The following is a 15888-nucleotide window of genomic DNA, read 5'->3' on the forward strand; positions in this document are numbered from 1 at the left end:
GGCACCATTTACGGTTTGGGCTGTGGACCCACTTCTAGGGGGGAATAATAATAAACACTACAAAAACAATAGGGATCCAACCTGTTGGCTTGGACCCCTAATAAAAATCCTTACAAAAACAATAGGGATCCAACCTGTTGGCTTGGACCCCTAATTACGATACAAAATAAGATTTGTAATAAGTATAGAAAAGGACAACAAATCAGAAAAGGACAACACACAAGTTATTGTTAGAGCCTTTAACTTGTCTGGTACAAAGTTGTTGGGATGGATTTCAACAACAGCTTGTTGTGGAGAGACTGTTGAACACACATTCCATATCCAATAAACGTGTTTTTGATAGCCGTTGGCATTTACAACAAACACATTGTGCTGGATGATGTGGAGGGCCTCTTGACCTCCACAAAGTCTGTACCCTACTTTGGCACTGGCTAGAGCCTTCCTCCATCCATCCAGGTCTTCAAGGTACGGTTGATATATTTTGTATACCTATGCACCATCACTTCATTTTGAGTTCAAGGGTGTGCAACAGGTCCAGAATCTCCCTAAAGTACCCTTCGTCATCTCCCAGCGCCTGCTCCTGGTGAACCAGGTCCCGGTACTGAGCCTTCAGAGAGCCTAGAGAGACAGGAAGGGAGCCATGGCGACGGTACTGGTCCAGACACACTGGGACCATGGCCAGCATGGTCTGGAGACCCTAGAGGACGGACACACTGTTTGCTTATCCAGGGAATCGATTAGGACACTTCAGAGTACTGAAAAGCCAGTTGTGTTTAAAGAGTTGCCACAAAATGCACATTCAATATATAATTACTTCAATATATAAATACATCGGTATAAAATACCAGGGGTTCTCAAACTTTTACTGTGGAGTTCCAGAGACTCTGCCAGCCAGGTATTTTGCACTAATGTAACACTGTGATGAGTTATGCACCATGGGATCCCCTGATTGTATCTGGGTACTCCTCTGGTGCATCACAACCTGTGTCGTCCCGTTAATGGTCGTAAGTTTGCAGACAGCACTCAGCATCCATGGCTAAAACGCTTCGGTTGCATAGTTTCTAGATACTGTGCTCTTCTGCCGTCTTTAAAGGTGCTCTTCCAACTACCTTCTCTCTCCAGTCATGTTCAGCAGAGTCCAGCAGCTCTGGAACGAGGCTGCACCAGCGGCCCTCCTGCAGTCCGGCACGCAGGGACCCCTTGGAACACTGGTCCAGGGACCCCTTGGAACACTGGTCCGGGGACCCCTTGGAATGCAGGTCCAGGGACCCCTTGGAACGCGGGCCCAGGCGGTCCGGTGACTCGTCTGTGGACACCTTGGAGTGCAGCTCCTTTTGAATAAATGTTCATATGGTTTACGTGTGTAAGGAAAAATACAGACCCATTATCATTATTTACATTTTTCGGCTGCATTGGGTTTAAGTACTTGTGGCTTACACTTTTTTGCAAGACCCGTCCCTACATTGGGTTTATGGTGACAGAAATCATAACATAAAACCACTATTTAAGAGGTGCTGTAGGTAAGATGGTCGTAAAGAGAGAGAGACTGATAAGTAGGTGGAAGAGAGGACCTAAGGGCTGATTATGGTCCCACGTTCTCGCAACACAAGGACCACGCAGACGCTTCGACGAGGTCTGAACCTGTTTTGGGTCTGCGTCGGGTTTTTGTGAGCAGACCAATCACAGCCCCTGCTGCTGCGTCGCCTCGACGGAGGGTTACAATTTTTGGGAGGTGAATGTCAGGCCCTTGCGGTGGACGCAAGGAGGGTCCGCAAGGACGTAAAGGGTCTGTAACACCCGTGCGTTGCGTGAACGTGGGACCATCAGCCCTTAAACGTAACTACAGCCCCTTTGATGTATTGAAATGAGTGCTGTCAGTTTAACGCGTTATTACCGGCGTTAACGCAAAACAATTTTTTCAGCGTAATTTTTTTTAGCGCACGATTAACGTTCTTTTGGCTTGGCAAACGTAATTTTTTTCACCTGCTGTCTAGCAACAACTAGTTACATTAGAAAAACTACAACACCATACCGGATCTAGCTACACCAGAAACGAAATAACGAGCACGCCGCACAAACTTGTTGGGGCAAGCAAGGATACGGAGCGGGTGTAAAACACCTTAAAAGTGTGCACGAGAGTTCAATGTTGTCATTACGTCTTTCTGACCAATCGCAGTTCAAGGCCCACCTGGGCTGTACCACTTCGGGAACGGCCGCTCAGTTACTCCCCTCTAGACAAAATCGACTTGGTTATGACTTGACAGTTTGTAATTTTTGCGTCTGTTGATTGAGTGAGAGGTTGCGGGTACACAGCTCAGGCTGCCTGACGGCGCTGCAAGGAATTTTATAAACGCAATATTGTTATCACGCAGTAATCAGCCCGACAGCCCCGAATTGTTAACGGCCCACCGGGAATTCTCCCGACCCTCCCGATTACCACTCTGCCACCGTGTGTGTGTGTGTGTGTGTGTGTGTGTGTGTGTGTGCGCGTTATTCGATAGCCTGGTAATGTGTATAGGCCTACGTACGGTAGGAATATTCATACTGGTTTAAATAATAAATGTTATAGTATTTCCCATCTTTGCTGAGAAAGAGTTTTGTTCAAAAGTTCAGTGATTGAAACAAATGAAACCCTGGGCTATTGAAGTTTTACGGTAGGCCTACCATGCCCCTACCATGCATGCTACCAAGCTACAGTCCGGCAGTAGCTCAGGAGGTAGAGCGGGTTGGCTGGTAACCTGAAGGTTGCTGGTTCGATCCCCGGCTTCTCCTAGCTGAGTGTCGAGGTGTCCTTGACAAGGTACCTAACCCTGGTTGACTGATGTCGTGCTGTCTTCGACAGCTGCTGGATCGACAATTGGGCCGGTCCAGCAACTCCCAACGGCTAGCCGTTATAAGGAGCATATATAACTAACTAACTAACTAACTACCCGATGTCAAGTGGACCGGGTTGAATACACTGCGGGTCTCTCTTCTTATATCAATCTTGGCAAATGTATTTTATTACTGTCCTTCTCAACACTCTCTGATCTCACTGAAAGGCTAGTAGCACGAAATGAAGGGATATTTAGAATATAATTTTTTTTTTAGATTAATCGCGAGTTAACTATGACATTAATGCGATTGATCACGATTAAATATTTTAATCGCTTGAAAGCAAACAGTCAAATTAATAAAATTACCATGATAAGCAGGCCAACAACGATGTTTTATTAAACTTTTTTTTTGCATAAATAAAGATTTTTTTTATTTTAACACATTGTTCTCGTAATTAATATTATTAGCTTGATGGTCATGATCAATTCATTTTGATGATAAAACAAATACAAATTAGCTCATTCATTATCTGGTCACGTAGCTCCAACATGTTTGTGCATGTGATGATCCTAGAGCAGGCTTCTGCTCTAGTACCTCCTCAGTGATCAGGTCATAGAGTAGGATTCTGTACCTCCTCAGTGAGTAGGGTTCAGTACCTCATCAGTGATCAAGTCATAGAGTAGGGTTCAGTACCTCCTCAGTGATTAGGTTATAGAGTAGGGCTCTGTACCTCCTCAGTGAGTAGGGTTCAGTACCTCATCAGTGATCAAGTCATAGAGTAGGGTTCAGTACCTCGTCAGTGATCAGGTCATAGAGTAGGGTTCTGTACCTCCTCAGTGATCAGGTCATACAGCAGGGTGACGATGCGGACCCTGACAGATCCTCCCTGGTCTTCTCTGAACACCTCTGACAGCACCTGCAGCCCCCCATGGGAGAGGAAGTGGCTCTGGGCAAAGGGGAAGTGACGTAACAGGGATGCGAGCGCAAACAAAGCCTGAGAGTGGGAAGAGGACAGGGAGAAGGTCAATGGGTGGCAGCGTAGTGGACTGTACAGTGTGTATAAACGGTGATTATACTAATACGTTACTACCTTCTTTTTGACACTGAGGGGCCGCTGTGTACCAAGTAATGTCAACAGCTTCTGGAGGCCTCCTCTCTCCATTGCCTCCACCTGAACTGTAGGGTTACTTTGTGTGTGTGGGGGGGAGGGGGGGGCGAAGCAAGATGGAAAAGTAGTATTCAATGTTAAATTTCATTAAATCCTAATATTTTGAAGCCTTACCATCTAAGATCTATGGAAGCAATTTCAGTCAAAATAAAATTAACATGGAATCATCCAATTTACAATTAATTAAATATTAAAATAAAAAGGAAAATAAATTAGAATTTTCTAAAATTGCCCCCGCAATAAAGTGGACACCATTATGTTTGGCACGAATTATTTTTAGCTGTCCTCTCTATAGTAGCTGTCCTCTATATAGTAGCTCACTGTGCCCTCTCTATAGTAGCTGTCCTCTCTATATTAGCCGTCATCTCTACAGTAGCTCACTGTGTCCTCTCTATAGTAGCTGTCCCCTCTATTGTAGCAGTCCTCTCTATAGTAGCTGTCCCCTCTATAGTAACACACTGGGTCCTCTCTATATTAGCTCACTGTGTCATCTCTATAGTAGCTGTCCTCTCTATAGTAGCTGTCCTGTTTATAGTAGCAGTCCTCTATATTAGCTGTCCTCTCTATAGTAGCTCACTGTGTCCTCTCTATAGTAGCTGTCCTCTCTATAGTAGCTGTCCTCTCTATAGTAGCTGAGTGAGGAAGGATTTAAAGACTAGAATAACCTTGCAATGCATCTAATCAACCATGAAAGGTCACAGGAAATATAGTGATAGCTGGACGCAGCTATCAGTGGGTTTCCAGTAGTGGTTTCCAGTAGCTCACAGCAGATAGCTGCTGTGAGCTACTGGAAACCCTCAGGTAAATGAGGACTTATGGTTAACAGTCAGTGTAATGTGTCAACATAACTAAGCTTATTGTTTTGTATGTTATTCTCAATTTGTAAATAGATAATTAACATTTGCATGAAAGAAGGATAGTGACTTTTGTTCATCCCTTGTATGGAGTATCTCATTATGCGATATAAGGTACTGAGACCGGTAGATGCAGGGGCCCCCAAATGACTTCGCCTGGAGCCCCCTAAGGGCTAAGTTCGCCACTGCTTATAGCTATACCGTTTGTCTTTGTGGGCATCGTTACACAACAAGTCGGTCATTGGCCAGTCATTGTTATTGTGTCTCGTTGAATTACTATTACTCGACCTCTACCAATCACAGAGTTGCAAAGCATTTTCCTTACCAACAACTGCAGTCAGCAGCCTTCTAAGAGGCTGACAAAGGGCTTATTAAATTGAACCTTACTAATTGAATCGGCCGTTTTGAAGGTTTATTTCCTCAGAAACATTTTTGTTTAGATGTTGATTGTAAAATAATTAATGATTAAAATAAATTAGAATATCTAGAATATCTTAGGCCCTTTGTAGAGGGCAATGACAGTTCCCCTCTGATAAATATATAAAGAGGCACCAGCAGATTATTGACTCCAAGTGTGGACTCTGTAAATAATGTCCAAAGCAAACCTGAAGTTGGTCATTAATGTGGATATCACAGTAGAAAAATAAATAAGCACATAATATAATAAGCAATTTATACTGAATGGAAGTTACTTAATCTATATAATTTATAGGGTTAGATCTTTAGATTATCAATCATTTATATTGTTATCTAATTATAAACGCATATTGTAATCTAAGAAATTACACCGTAGACACAATTTAATTAATGTCTATAGTATAACCCCATGAGCACATTCAAAAGGTTTGGTTTCTTCAATAAGAGATGTTATGTACATATGTATATATACAGTGGGGAGAACAAGTATTTGATACACTGCCAATTTTGCAGGTTTTCCCACTTACAAAGCATGTAGAAATCTGTAATTTGTATCATAGGTACTCTTCAACTGTGAGTGACGGAATCTAAAACAAAAATCCAGAAAATCACATTGTATGATTTTTAAGTAATTCATTTGTATTTTATTGCATGAGATAAGTATTTGATACATCAGAAAAGCAGAACTTAATATTTGGTACAGAAACCTTTGTTGGCAATTACAGTGATCATACGTTTCCTGTAGTTCTTGACCAGGTTTGCACACACTGCAGCAGGGATTTTGGCCCACTCCTCCATACAGACCTTCTCCAGATCCTTCAGGTTTCAGGGCTGTCGCTGGCCAATACAGACTTTCAGCTCCCTCTAAAGATTTTCTATTGGGTTCAGGTCTGGAGACTGGCTAGGACCTTGAGATGCTTCTTACGGAGCGACTCCTTAGTTGCCCTGGCTGTGTGTTTCAGGTCGTTGTCATGCTGGAACACCCAGCCACGACCCGTCTTCAATGCTCTTACTGAGGGAAGGAGGTTGTTGGCCAAGATCTTGCAATACATGGCCACATCCATCCTCCCCTTAATATGGTGCAGTCGTCCTGTCCCCTTTGCAGAAAAGCATCCCCAAAGAATGATGCTCCCACCTCCATGCTTCACGGTTGGGATGGTGTTCTTGGGGTTGTACTCATCCTTCTTCTTCCTCCAAACACGGCGAGTGGAGTTTAGACCAAAAAGCTATATTTTTGTCTCAGACCACATGACCTTCTCCCATTCCTCCTCTTGATCATCCAGATGGTCATTGGCAAACTTCAGACGAGCCTGGACATGCGCTGGCTTGAGCAGGGGGACCTTGCGTGCGCTGCAGGATTTTAATCCATGACGGTGTTACTAATGGTTTTCTTTGAGACTGTGGTCCCAGCTCTCTTCAGGTCATTGACCTGGTCCTGCCGTGTAGTTCTGGGCTGATCCCTCACCTTCCTCATGATCATTGATGCCTCATGAGGTGAGATCTTGCATGGAGCCCCAGACAGAGGGAGATTGACCGTCATCTTGAACTTCTTCCATTTCTTTTTTTTTTCCCAAAGTGCAAACATACATTTACAGACACCACATAACACGACAAAACCCAGATACGTGCGATAGACATGTAACATATACCAAAACATAAAGAATTATACGGGGACAAGGACAGATTACGAGAGGGTTTGGGGAGGTGTTTGTGAGAGGGAGTGTGTGTGTGTGTGTGTGTGTGTGTTTGTGTGTGTGTGTGTGTGTGTGTGTGTGTGTGTGTGTGTGTGTGTGTGTGTGTGTGTGTGTGTGTGTGTGTGTGTGTGTGTGTGTGTGTGTGTGTGTGTGTGTGTGTGTGTGTGTGCGCGCGCGCGCGCGCGCGCGTGCGCCCAGATGCTCTCCTCCGGCATCTCCGACCCCCAACGTGATAGAGGTCACACCCGAAGCACCCCATCCCCCCTGATGAACCCCCCCCCTCCCCAGGGCAGCCGGCACCCGGCCGCGGGAGGCCAGAGCAGCACAGAGGAGAGTTTCAGTCTGGTGAAATTAGTTAATATGTGTAGGTTATAATTACAGAGAAAGGGAGAGAGAGTAATTAAATGAACTGAATAAACAAATATGCAAAAAATGAAAGAGGGGGGTGGATGGGCCTCATCACAACCCTATTGATTGATTAACAGTGGTAATGGAGGTGAGGCCTATTTGGTGGGAGTACTGGTAAGTGGGATGCAAGGGACGTGTCTCAGGCAGAGGGGGCCAGCGGAGCTATGACTGTAGGAAGTTGGAAAGTGAGGGCCAGGTTGGGTTATTACCAGTTGAGTTGTTTGAGAGTTCTAGTGAGATGTGATCTAATAGTAGGTTTTTCCAGATGGAAATATGAATATTATTTTTTGATTTCCAGTTTATGAGGATAGTCTTCTTGGCGACAGCTAGCGCAACCAACAAGGTTGTATTGCTAATGTGATTTAGGTTGATTGTAGTGGTATCTCCAAGCAGACAGAGTGACGGGGAGGTTGGGATGCAGCAGCCAAAGAACGTGGTGAGTAGCCCTGTGATCTTCTCCCAGAAATGTGTAATAGGGGAGCAGTGCCAAAGTGCATGAATATAGGTGTCCGGGCAATTTTGGGTGCAATGGGGGCAGATGTCTGAAGTGAAACCCATGCGAAATAGTTTATGTCCTGTGAGGTGAGTCCTGTGGATAATTTTATATTGTATTAACTGTAGGTTTGTATTTTTGGTCATGAGAAAGGTATTTTTGCAGATTCGAGTCCAGAAATTGGCCTCGGTAGAGATAGAGAGATCTGATTCCCATTTGGCAGATGGTAGACTTGTCGTGGTGTCTGTCTGTATCATTATTTTGTAGATTTTGGATAGTAATTTTTTGGGCGATGGTATGTTAATAAGCTGTGAGACAGGTGTAGGTAGATCTAAATTGGCTTTTGCGGTATTCACGGTTGCTTTAATTGCGGATTTAATCTGTAGATATTGTAAAAGGTGTTTTTGGGTGATGCCGAATTTCTGGACCAAGTCCGCGAATGTGGAGAATTTTCCGTCGGTGAGCAAGTGTTGTATATGTGTAATGCCTTTATCTTTCCAGGAGTGGAGGTTTAGGGTTATTTTATTACAAGTGAAATCAGGGTTATTCCAAATTGGGGAGAGTTTTGAGGGTGAGTGTTTTGAGTTAGTAATGTTGTTGAATTTCCACCAGGCTGACGGACCCGAGCTGATTGTGGGGGCTTTGAAACTGGGATGTTTTTTGATTGTTGGAGTGAGAAAGGGCATGTCAGAAATCTGGATGTCTTTGCAAATTGTCCGTTCCAAGTCTAACCAGGTGATGTCTGATTGGTTGTGGTGGATCCATTTGTGCACATATTGAAGATGATTGGCCAGGCAGTACAAGGTGAAATTTGGTGCTTCTAATCCTCCTAGGGTTTTTGGTTTTTGCAGAGTGGATAGTTTGATTCTGGGCGTCTTGTTTTTCCAGTAAAATGTTGTAATCGCTGAGTCTAGGGATTTAAACCAGGAAGTGGTTGGTTGTACTGGAGTCATAGAGAGGAGGTAATTTACTTTGGGTAGAATTGTCATTTTGATTGTGGATATTCTGCCCATGATGGATAGTGGGTGATTTGTCCAGCGTTGCAAGTCTTCTTGAATTGATTTTAGAAGGGGGGTGAAGTTCAATGTGAATAAGTCTGTCAGCCTAGGGGAAATTCTTATGCCCAAGTAGGTGATGTGATCAGTACATAGTGAGATAGGTAGAGTGTTTGCTACTGCATTCCAACTTTGCGGTTGTAACGGGAGAACAGATGATTTATTCCAGTTGATTGAGTATTCTGAGATGCTGGCAAATGAGTTTATGACTTGGATTGTCTCTTGTAATGAAATAAGGGGGTTTTGTAAGAACAGTAATATGTCGTCTGCATAGAGGCTGATTTTATGGTGCATATTTTTGGTCCGGATACCTGTGATGAGCGAGTTTTGGCGTATGGCTGCGGCTAGAGGTTCGATGAAGATAGTGAACAATAGAGGAGAGAGTGGGCAACCCTGTCTAGTTCCCCTGTGTAGAGTGAAGCTTTGTGAGGTTAGTCCATTAGTGGTGATGGTAGCTGATGGTGAGTTGTATAATAGTTTGACCCAGTTGATGAATGAGTCCCCAAAGCCAAACCGCTCTAGTGTGGAAAACAGGAATTTCCAGTTGACTCTGTCAAATGCCTTTTCTGCATCTAATGTAACAATGACTGTGTTGATTTTCGAGTTATTAGAGTGGTGCATGATATTAAATAGTCTGCGTGTGTTATTTGAAGATAGCCTGCCTTTTACAAAACCTGTTTGATCTGGATGGATTATGGGTGAAATTGCCTTTTCTAATCTGATTGCTAGGGCTTTAGCGATAATTTTGATATCTATGTTGATTAATGAAATTGGCCTGTAGCTTGATGGAAGGGTTGGGTCTTTATTGGGTTTGAGTAGAAGTGAGATTGATGCGGTATTTGAAGTAGCTGGAAACCTAGAGTTGTGAATTGATTCGTGGACCATTCGGGAGAATAGTGGAGCTACAATTGACCAGAAATGGCAAAAGAATTCTTCCATTTCTAATAATTGCGCCAACAGTTGTTGCCTTCTGACCAAGCTTCTTGCCTATTGTCCTGTAGCCCATCCCAGCCTTGTGCAGGTCTACAATTCTATGCCTGATGTCCTTACACAGCTCTCTGGTCTTTGCCAGTGTGGAGAGGTTGGAGTATGTTTGATTGAGTGTGTGGACAGGTGTCTTTTATACATGTAACAAGTTCAAAAAGGTGCAGTTAATACAGGTAATGAGTGGAGAACAGGAGGGCTTCTTAAAGAATAACTAACAGGTCTGTGAGAGCTGGAATTCTTACTGGTTGGTAGGTGATCAAATACTTATGTCATGCAATAAAATGCAAATTAATTACTTAAAAATCGTACAATGTGATTTTCTGGATTTTTGTTTTAGATTCCGTCTCTCACAGTTGAATTGCACCTATGATAAAAAATTACAGACCTCTAAATGCTTTGTAAGTGGGAAAACCTGCAAAATCGGCAGTGCATGAAATACTTGTTCTCCCCACTGTATATCTATATACATACACATACTGTATACAACACGGTACCTGGCCAATGCAGATCCCAGGACGAACGCGGAGCGGTCCTGCAGCCTGAAGTCAGAGCTGTTGAGACCTCCTAGAAGGAGCTGTAGTCCCCCCATGGAGCACAGCGTCTGGGCATTATCCACCTACACACAAACACACACACACATGCACACACACATTTTTTTAGTAGATCATTGTCCAAAATAATAAAAAGAAATGTTCTGCAACTGTAGCAACTAACATCAGGGTTTAAGAGGATGGCAACCATAATATATAATATAATAATATATGAAGCTGAAATACTGCTTACCATTTGGAGATGGTGTTTTTATGTTGCAGTGTACAATGGGGCGCGATGCAGTTAAGCTAAGTCAATCTATAAGAATGTAACACTTTAATTAAACAATTAGTTTAGGTTTTAAATTTGTTTCCAGCTGAATTAAAATTGTATATGTGCTACCGCGTTGTCACCCAACCAAGGGAGGGCTACAACAGAGGCGGTATAAAATAGGTCCCACATAAAGGGGCGACCATCATGTGCTGCGTGGGCGGGACCTAAGGTCTACGCACTCCACGACAGAAAGACCCCCAGTCTGCAGAACCGACACCCAGATATTGTTCCTGTGATATAATTCACAAAGCCAGCATGTCACACCGCGGTCACTTGCCCTTCCTCCTGTGTCACTGGTGACTCCCCTGATTCCTGATTGTTTCCACCTGTGTCTCCCCTCTTCATGTGTATATAGGCTTTGTCTTCCCTTGTCGTTGTCGCCAGAGTATTTCGTTCGTCACGGTCCATGTACCTCCAGCTCCTGACCCAGCCTTGTCTTTGCCACGACCTGAACCAAGAATCAGAGTTGAGTTCTAGTTTCTCGTTTTTTTCCACGTAAGCATGATTATCGTTTCTTGTGTTTTGTTAAGTTTTTGATCACTTGTTTTGACGAGAGGATAGGGAGTCCGAAATAAAGTTTGTTTGGACCATTCGCCCTTCTGCATCCGAGTCCTCTTTCAAGAGCCCGCCTGACAGAATACTCTGGCCAGATATGGACTCAGCAGAGGCAGAACGTGTGTCCAGCGCCCTACGCGCCCAGGAAGCCTGTCTTACACGCCAGGAGGAGTTCCAGACGGCGATGGCTTCACAGATGGGGCAGGTTTCGACACAGCTGCAGGACATAATTGGCCAGCTCACTTGTCAGACCGCTCCGGCACCGCTTCCGACCCCGGAAGTAACGCCGACTTTCCCCATTCCGCTTATCGGAGCGGGCAGTAAGTTGGCTCCCCCAGGGCGATACGCCGGAGAGAAAAGCGATAAAAAAAGATTTTTTATTGACTGTTCTATTCTTTTTTAATTAAATCCTCTTGCTTTTCCCACAGACCGGTCCAAAGTAGCGTTTATGATTCCTCACCTGAACCGGGAAAGCTAAGACTTGGGCTGGCACTGAATGGGGGAGGGGCTCGCCCGTTTGCCTTTCCCTCGCGGACTTTCAAGCAGCACTCTCCAGAACTTTTGATCCGGTAACCATGAGCAGTGAGAAGGCACAAGAACTAAGTAGCCTTAAGCAAGGCAGCGGCTCTGTGTGTGACTATGCCATTCGCTTCGGCACGCTGGCGGGGGATAGCGGGGGGGATAGCGGGGGGATAGCGGGTGGAACGCGGTTGCCCTCTATGATTTTTTTTTTTTAAAGGACTTAGCCCCAGTATCCAGGACCTCCTCGTTCCCTTGGATTTACCCACCGACGTGGATGAACTCATCGCCCTCGCGATCCGGACGGACAACAGACGCACCCAGCTCCGGCGGCAACGGGACGGGAGATCTACGAATGCAGAGAGTCAGCTTCGCCCTCAACCTTCACCAGGAGCAGCTCTTCACTCTTCACCGCAGAACCAGCTCCATCCGTCGGCTGTCGCAGGGGAGGAGGAACCCATGCAGCTGGGGAGGGCTCGACTATCTCCGGAGGAGCGGAGAAGACGTCAACTGGAGGGCAGATGCTTTTATTGTGGAGAGACCGGTCATCTCATCGCCTCCTGTCCGACCAAGAAATCCCTAGCAGTGAGCCACGTCGCAGCATCGAGCCTCACAGCTCGCACTCTCACCAAGGTCCAGGTAAAGCATCACACCGACTCTGAACTTGAAGCCCTCAGACTCTGGGGCAGATGAGAGTCTGATTGACTGGGGACTAGCCAGAAAATTTGGGCTTAAAATTGAACTTCTGGAACGGCCCATCAGGGCCAGCTCCCTTAATGGGATGGAACTTTCCTTTTACACACATCTCTGAACCAGTACACCTACACGTCAATGACCATAAAGAACTGTTACGCTTTTACCTGTTCAGATCCTCCTCCCATTCTCTGGTGCTGGGGCAGTCATGGCTGCTGAATCACAATCCCCACATCGACTGGACAACGGGAAAGATCAGAGGATGGGGGGACAGTTGTACACAGACATGCCTTGTTCCCCTCTCTCAAGATGAGTTTGTCACAGAAGTTAATTTGTTCTCTACCAACCCGACCTTAGAGGCCGAGTTCCCGGACCTGAACACGGTACCTCCCTGTTATCATCACCTTGGTCAAGTCTTCAGCAAGACCAAGGCTCTGTCTCTTCCTCCTCATCGTCCATCCGACTGCGCCATTGACCTGATCCCCGGTTCAACCATCCCCAAGGGCCGCCTATACTCTGTTTCCGGCCCTGAGAAGGAGGCGATGAGGGAGTACATCTCAGATTCACTAAAAGCGGGCCTGATTCGTCCTTCTTCGTCCCCTGCTGGTGCTGGCTTTTTCTTCGTTGGAAAGAAAGACGGCTCACTAAGACCCTGCATCGACTACAGTCCACTCAATGACATTACCATAAAGAACAGGTACCCCCTCCCTCTCATGACCTCTGTCTTCGATCAGCTCCAACAGGCCAAGATTTTCACTAAATTAGACCTTCGAAACGCCTACCATCTGGTCCGCATCAGGGAGGGGGACGAGTGGAAAACGGCGTTCAACACCCCCAGTGGCCACTACGAATATCGGGTTATGCCCTTCGGACTCACTAATGCCCCCGTAGTTTTTCAGGCCATGATTAATGATGTTCTCCAACATTTCCTTGATCACTTTGTCTATGTTTACTTGGATGATATTCTTATTTACTCTCCTGACCTCGACATCCACCGTAATCATGTCAACCAGGTTCTCGAAAGACTGCTGGCTAATCACTTGTATGTCAAAGCAGAAAAGAGTTTGTTTCATGCCGACACTGTCTCTTTCCTGGGCTTCATCGTAGCCTCCGGAAGTGTACAGATCGACCCGGCTAAAGTTAGCGCTGTGTCCGAGTGGCCCAGCCCCGACAGCCGCAAAAAGGTTCAGCAGTTCCTCTGGTTTGCTAACTTTTACAGGCGGTTTGTCAGAGGCTTCAGCGCAATAGCAGCTCCTCTCAATGCTCTCACGTCTCCACAGGGGCAGTTCCGGTGGTGCCCCGAAGCCGAGAAGGCGTTCAGTACACTCAAGCGTCTGTTCACCTCCGCCCCCATCTTAACCTTTCCAGATCCCAAGCGCCAGTTTGTGGTGGAGGTGGATGCATCCGATGAGGGGATCGGGGCCGTGCTGTCGCAACGCTCCGACCAGGATGGTAAGGTGCATCCCTGCGCCTTCCTGTCGAGGCGGCTGTCCAAGGCAGAGCGCAACTACGAAGTCGGCAACCGGGAATTGCTGGCTGTTAAACACACCCTGGAGGAATGGAGGCACTGGTTAGAGGGGGCCGACCTTCCATTCGTTGTCTGGACAGACCACAAGAACCTCGAGTATATTAGAAAAGCTAAGCGCCTCAACTCTCGTCAGGCCAGGTGTGCGCTGTTTTTTTAATCGCTTTTCCTTTTCTCTTTCATACAGGCCGGGGTCCCGGAACGTCAAACCGGATGTCTCGTCTCAACTATTTGACCCCGACCCTGAGGTCAAAGAACCAGAAACCATCCTCCCACTAACCCGTGTGGTTGGAGCGGTTACTTGGCCTATTGAGACTGAGGTAAAGCGAGCGAATGGTGGTGCTCCGGCACCTAATGGGTGCCCCGCTAACCGTCTGTTTGTCCCCATCGAGCTGCGCCCACAGGTGATCCACTGGGCTCACACCTCGCGGCTTTCATGTCACCCGGGAGTCAAGAGAACGGTGTTCGCCATCTCCCGGCGGTTCTGGTGGCCATCCATGGAGGTGGGGGTCAGGGAGTACATAGAGGCATGTGCGGTCTGCGCCAGAAACAAGACTTCTTCCGGGGCTCGCATGGGGCTCTTACAACCGCTTTCCATCCCCTCCAGACCGTGGTCCAACATCTCACTGTACTTCGTCACGGGTCTCCCGGCTTCTCAAGGCAACACCACCGTTCACACGGTGGTGGATAGGTTCTCCAAGATGGTCAGATTTATTGCTTTGCCCAAACTGCTGTCTGCCAAAGAGACGGCAGAAGTCATGATGGACCAGGTCTTCAAGATCCATGGCTTCCCCAAAGACGAAGTCTCTGACCGGGGGCCCCAATTCGTGTCTCGGTTCTGGAGGGAGTTTTGCCGGCTCATCGGTGCCACGGCCAGCCTGATCTCAGGCTACCACCCGGAAGCCAACGGCCAGACCGAGCGCCTTAACCAACAATTGGAAACCGGTCTCCGCTGTGTGGTTTTCCAGAACCCCTCAACATGGAGCAAGCACCTGGTCTCGGTAGAGTATGCGCACAACTCGTTACCCACTTCTGCCACAGGGTTGTCACCATTTCACTGTGTTTACGGTTATCAACCGCCAGTATTTCCAGACAACGAGCTGAAAGTGTCGGTTCCCTCTGCCCATGCCATGATCCGACGCTTTCGACGCATCTGGATAGCCGCCCGCCAGGTCCTGATTCGACAGGGGGACCGGGTTAAGAGAGCGGCCGACCGCAGGAGACGGCCGGCTCCAGACTATCAGCCAGGACAGAGAGTGTGATTGTCAGCCAAGGACTTACATCTCAAGGTCCCATCGAAGAAGCTTGCGCCACGCTTCGTGGGTCCATTCCCCATCACTAGGAAGGTCGGGCCCGCTGCTGTACGCCTTCGTCTGCCTCGGTCCCTTCGTGTCCACCCGACGTTTCACGCAAGTCAGGTGAAACCGGTCAGGGAGAGTCCGATGGTTCCGGTGTCGGCCCTAGAGGGGGGGGGTACTGTCACACCGCGGTCACTTGCCCTTCCTCCTGTGTCACTGGTCTGGTGACTCCCCTGATTCCTGATTGTTTCCACCTCTGTCTCCCCTCCTCATGTGTATATAGGCTTTGTCTTCCCTTGTCGTTGTCGCCAGAGTATTTTGTTCGTCGGTCCATGTACCTCCAGCTCCTGACCCAGCCTTGTCTTTGCCACGACCTGAACCAAGAATCAGAGTTGAGTTCTAGTTCCTCGTTTTTTTGTGATTATCGTTTCTTGTGTTTTGTTAAGTTTTTGATCACTTGTTTTGATGAGGACAGGGGGTCCGAAATAAAGTTTTTTTTGGACCGTTCACCCTTCTGCATCTGAGTCCTCTTTCTAGAGCC

At 46.7% G+C, this 15888-nt stretch overlaps 1 protein-coding gene across 5 annotated transcripts in view; it reads right to left on the minus strand.

The window, feature by feature from the left end:
- Positions 1–224: 224 nt before the first annotated feature.
- Positions 225–15888, minus strand: part of sil1 (SIL1 nucleotide exchange factor) — a 29232-nt gene continuing 13568 nt past the window's right edge. For all 5 annotated transcript variants that reach the window (XM_030367652.1, XM_030367654.1, XM_030367650.1 and 2 more), the window contains 5 exons: positions 10388–10509; positions 3908–4004; positions 3647–3811; positions 1110–1331; positions 225–697 (listed from right to left, as the gene is read on the minus strand). In XM_030367652.1, coding sequence (XP_030223512.1) covers positions 500–697; positions 1110–1331; positions 3647–3811; positions 3908–4004; positions 10388–10509 — 804 coding nt within the window. In that variant the 3' untranslated portion in view covers positions 225–499. The remainder of the gene's footprint in view (positions 698–1109; positions 1332–3646; positions 3812–3907; positions 4005–10387; positions 10510–15888) is intronic.

This window comes from Gadus morhua, chromosome 10 (genome assembly GCF_902167405.1).
Source record: "Gadus morhua chromosome 10, gadMor3.0, whole genome shotgun sequence".
NCBI classification, from domain to species: Eukaryota; Metazoa; Chordata; class Actinopteri; order Gadiformes; family Gadidae; genus Gadus; species Gadus morhua.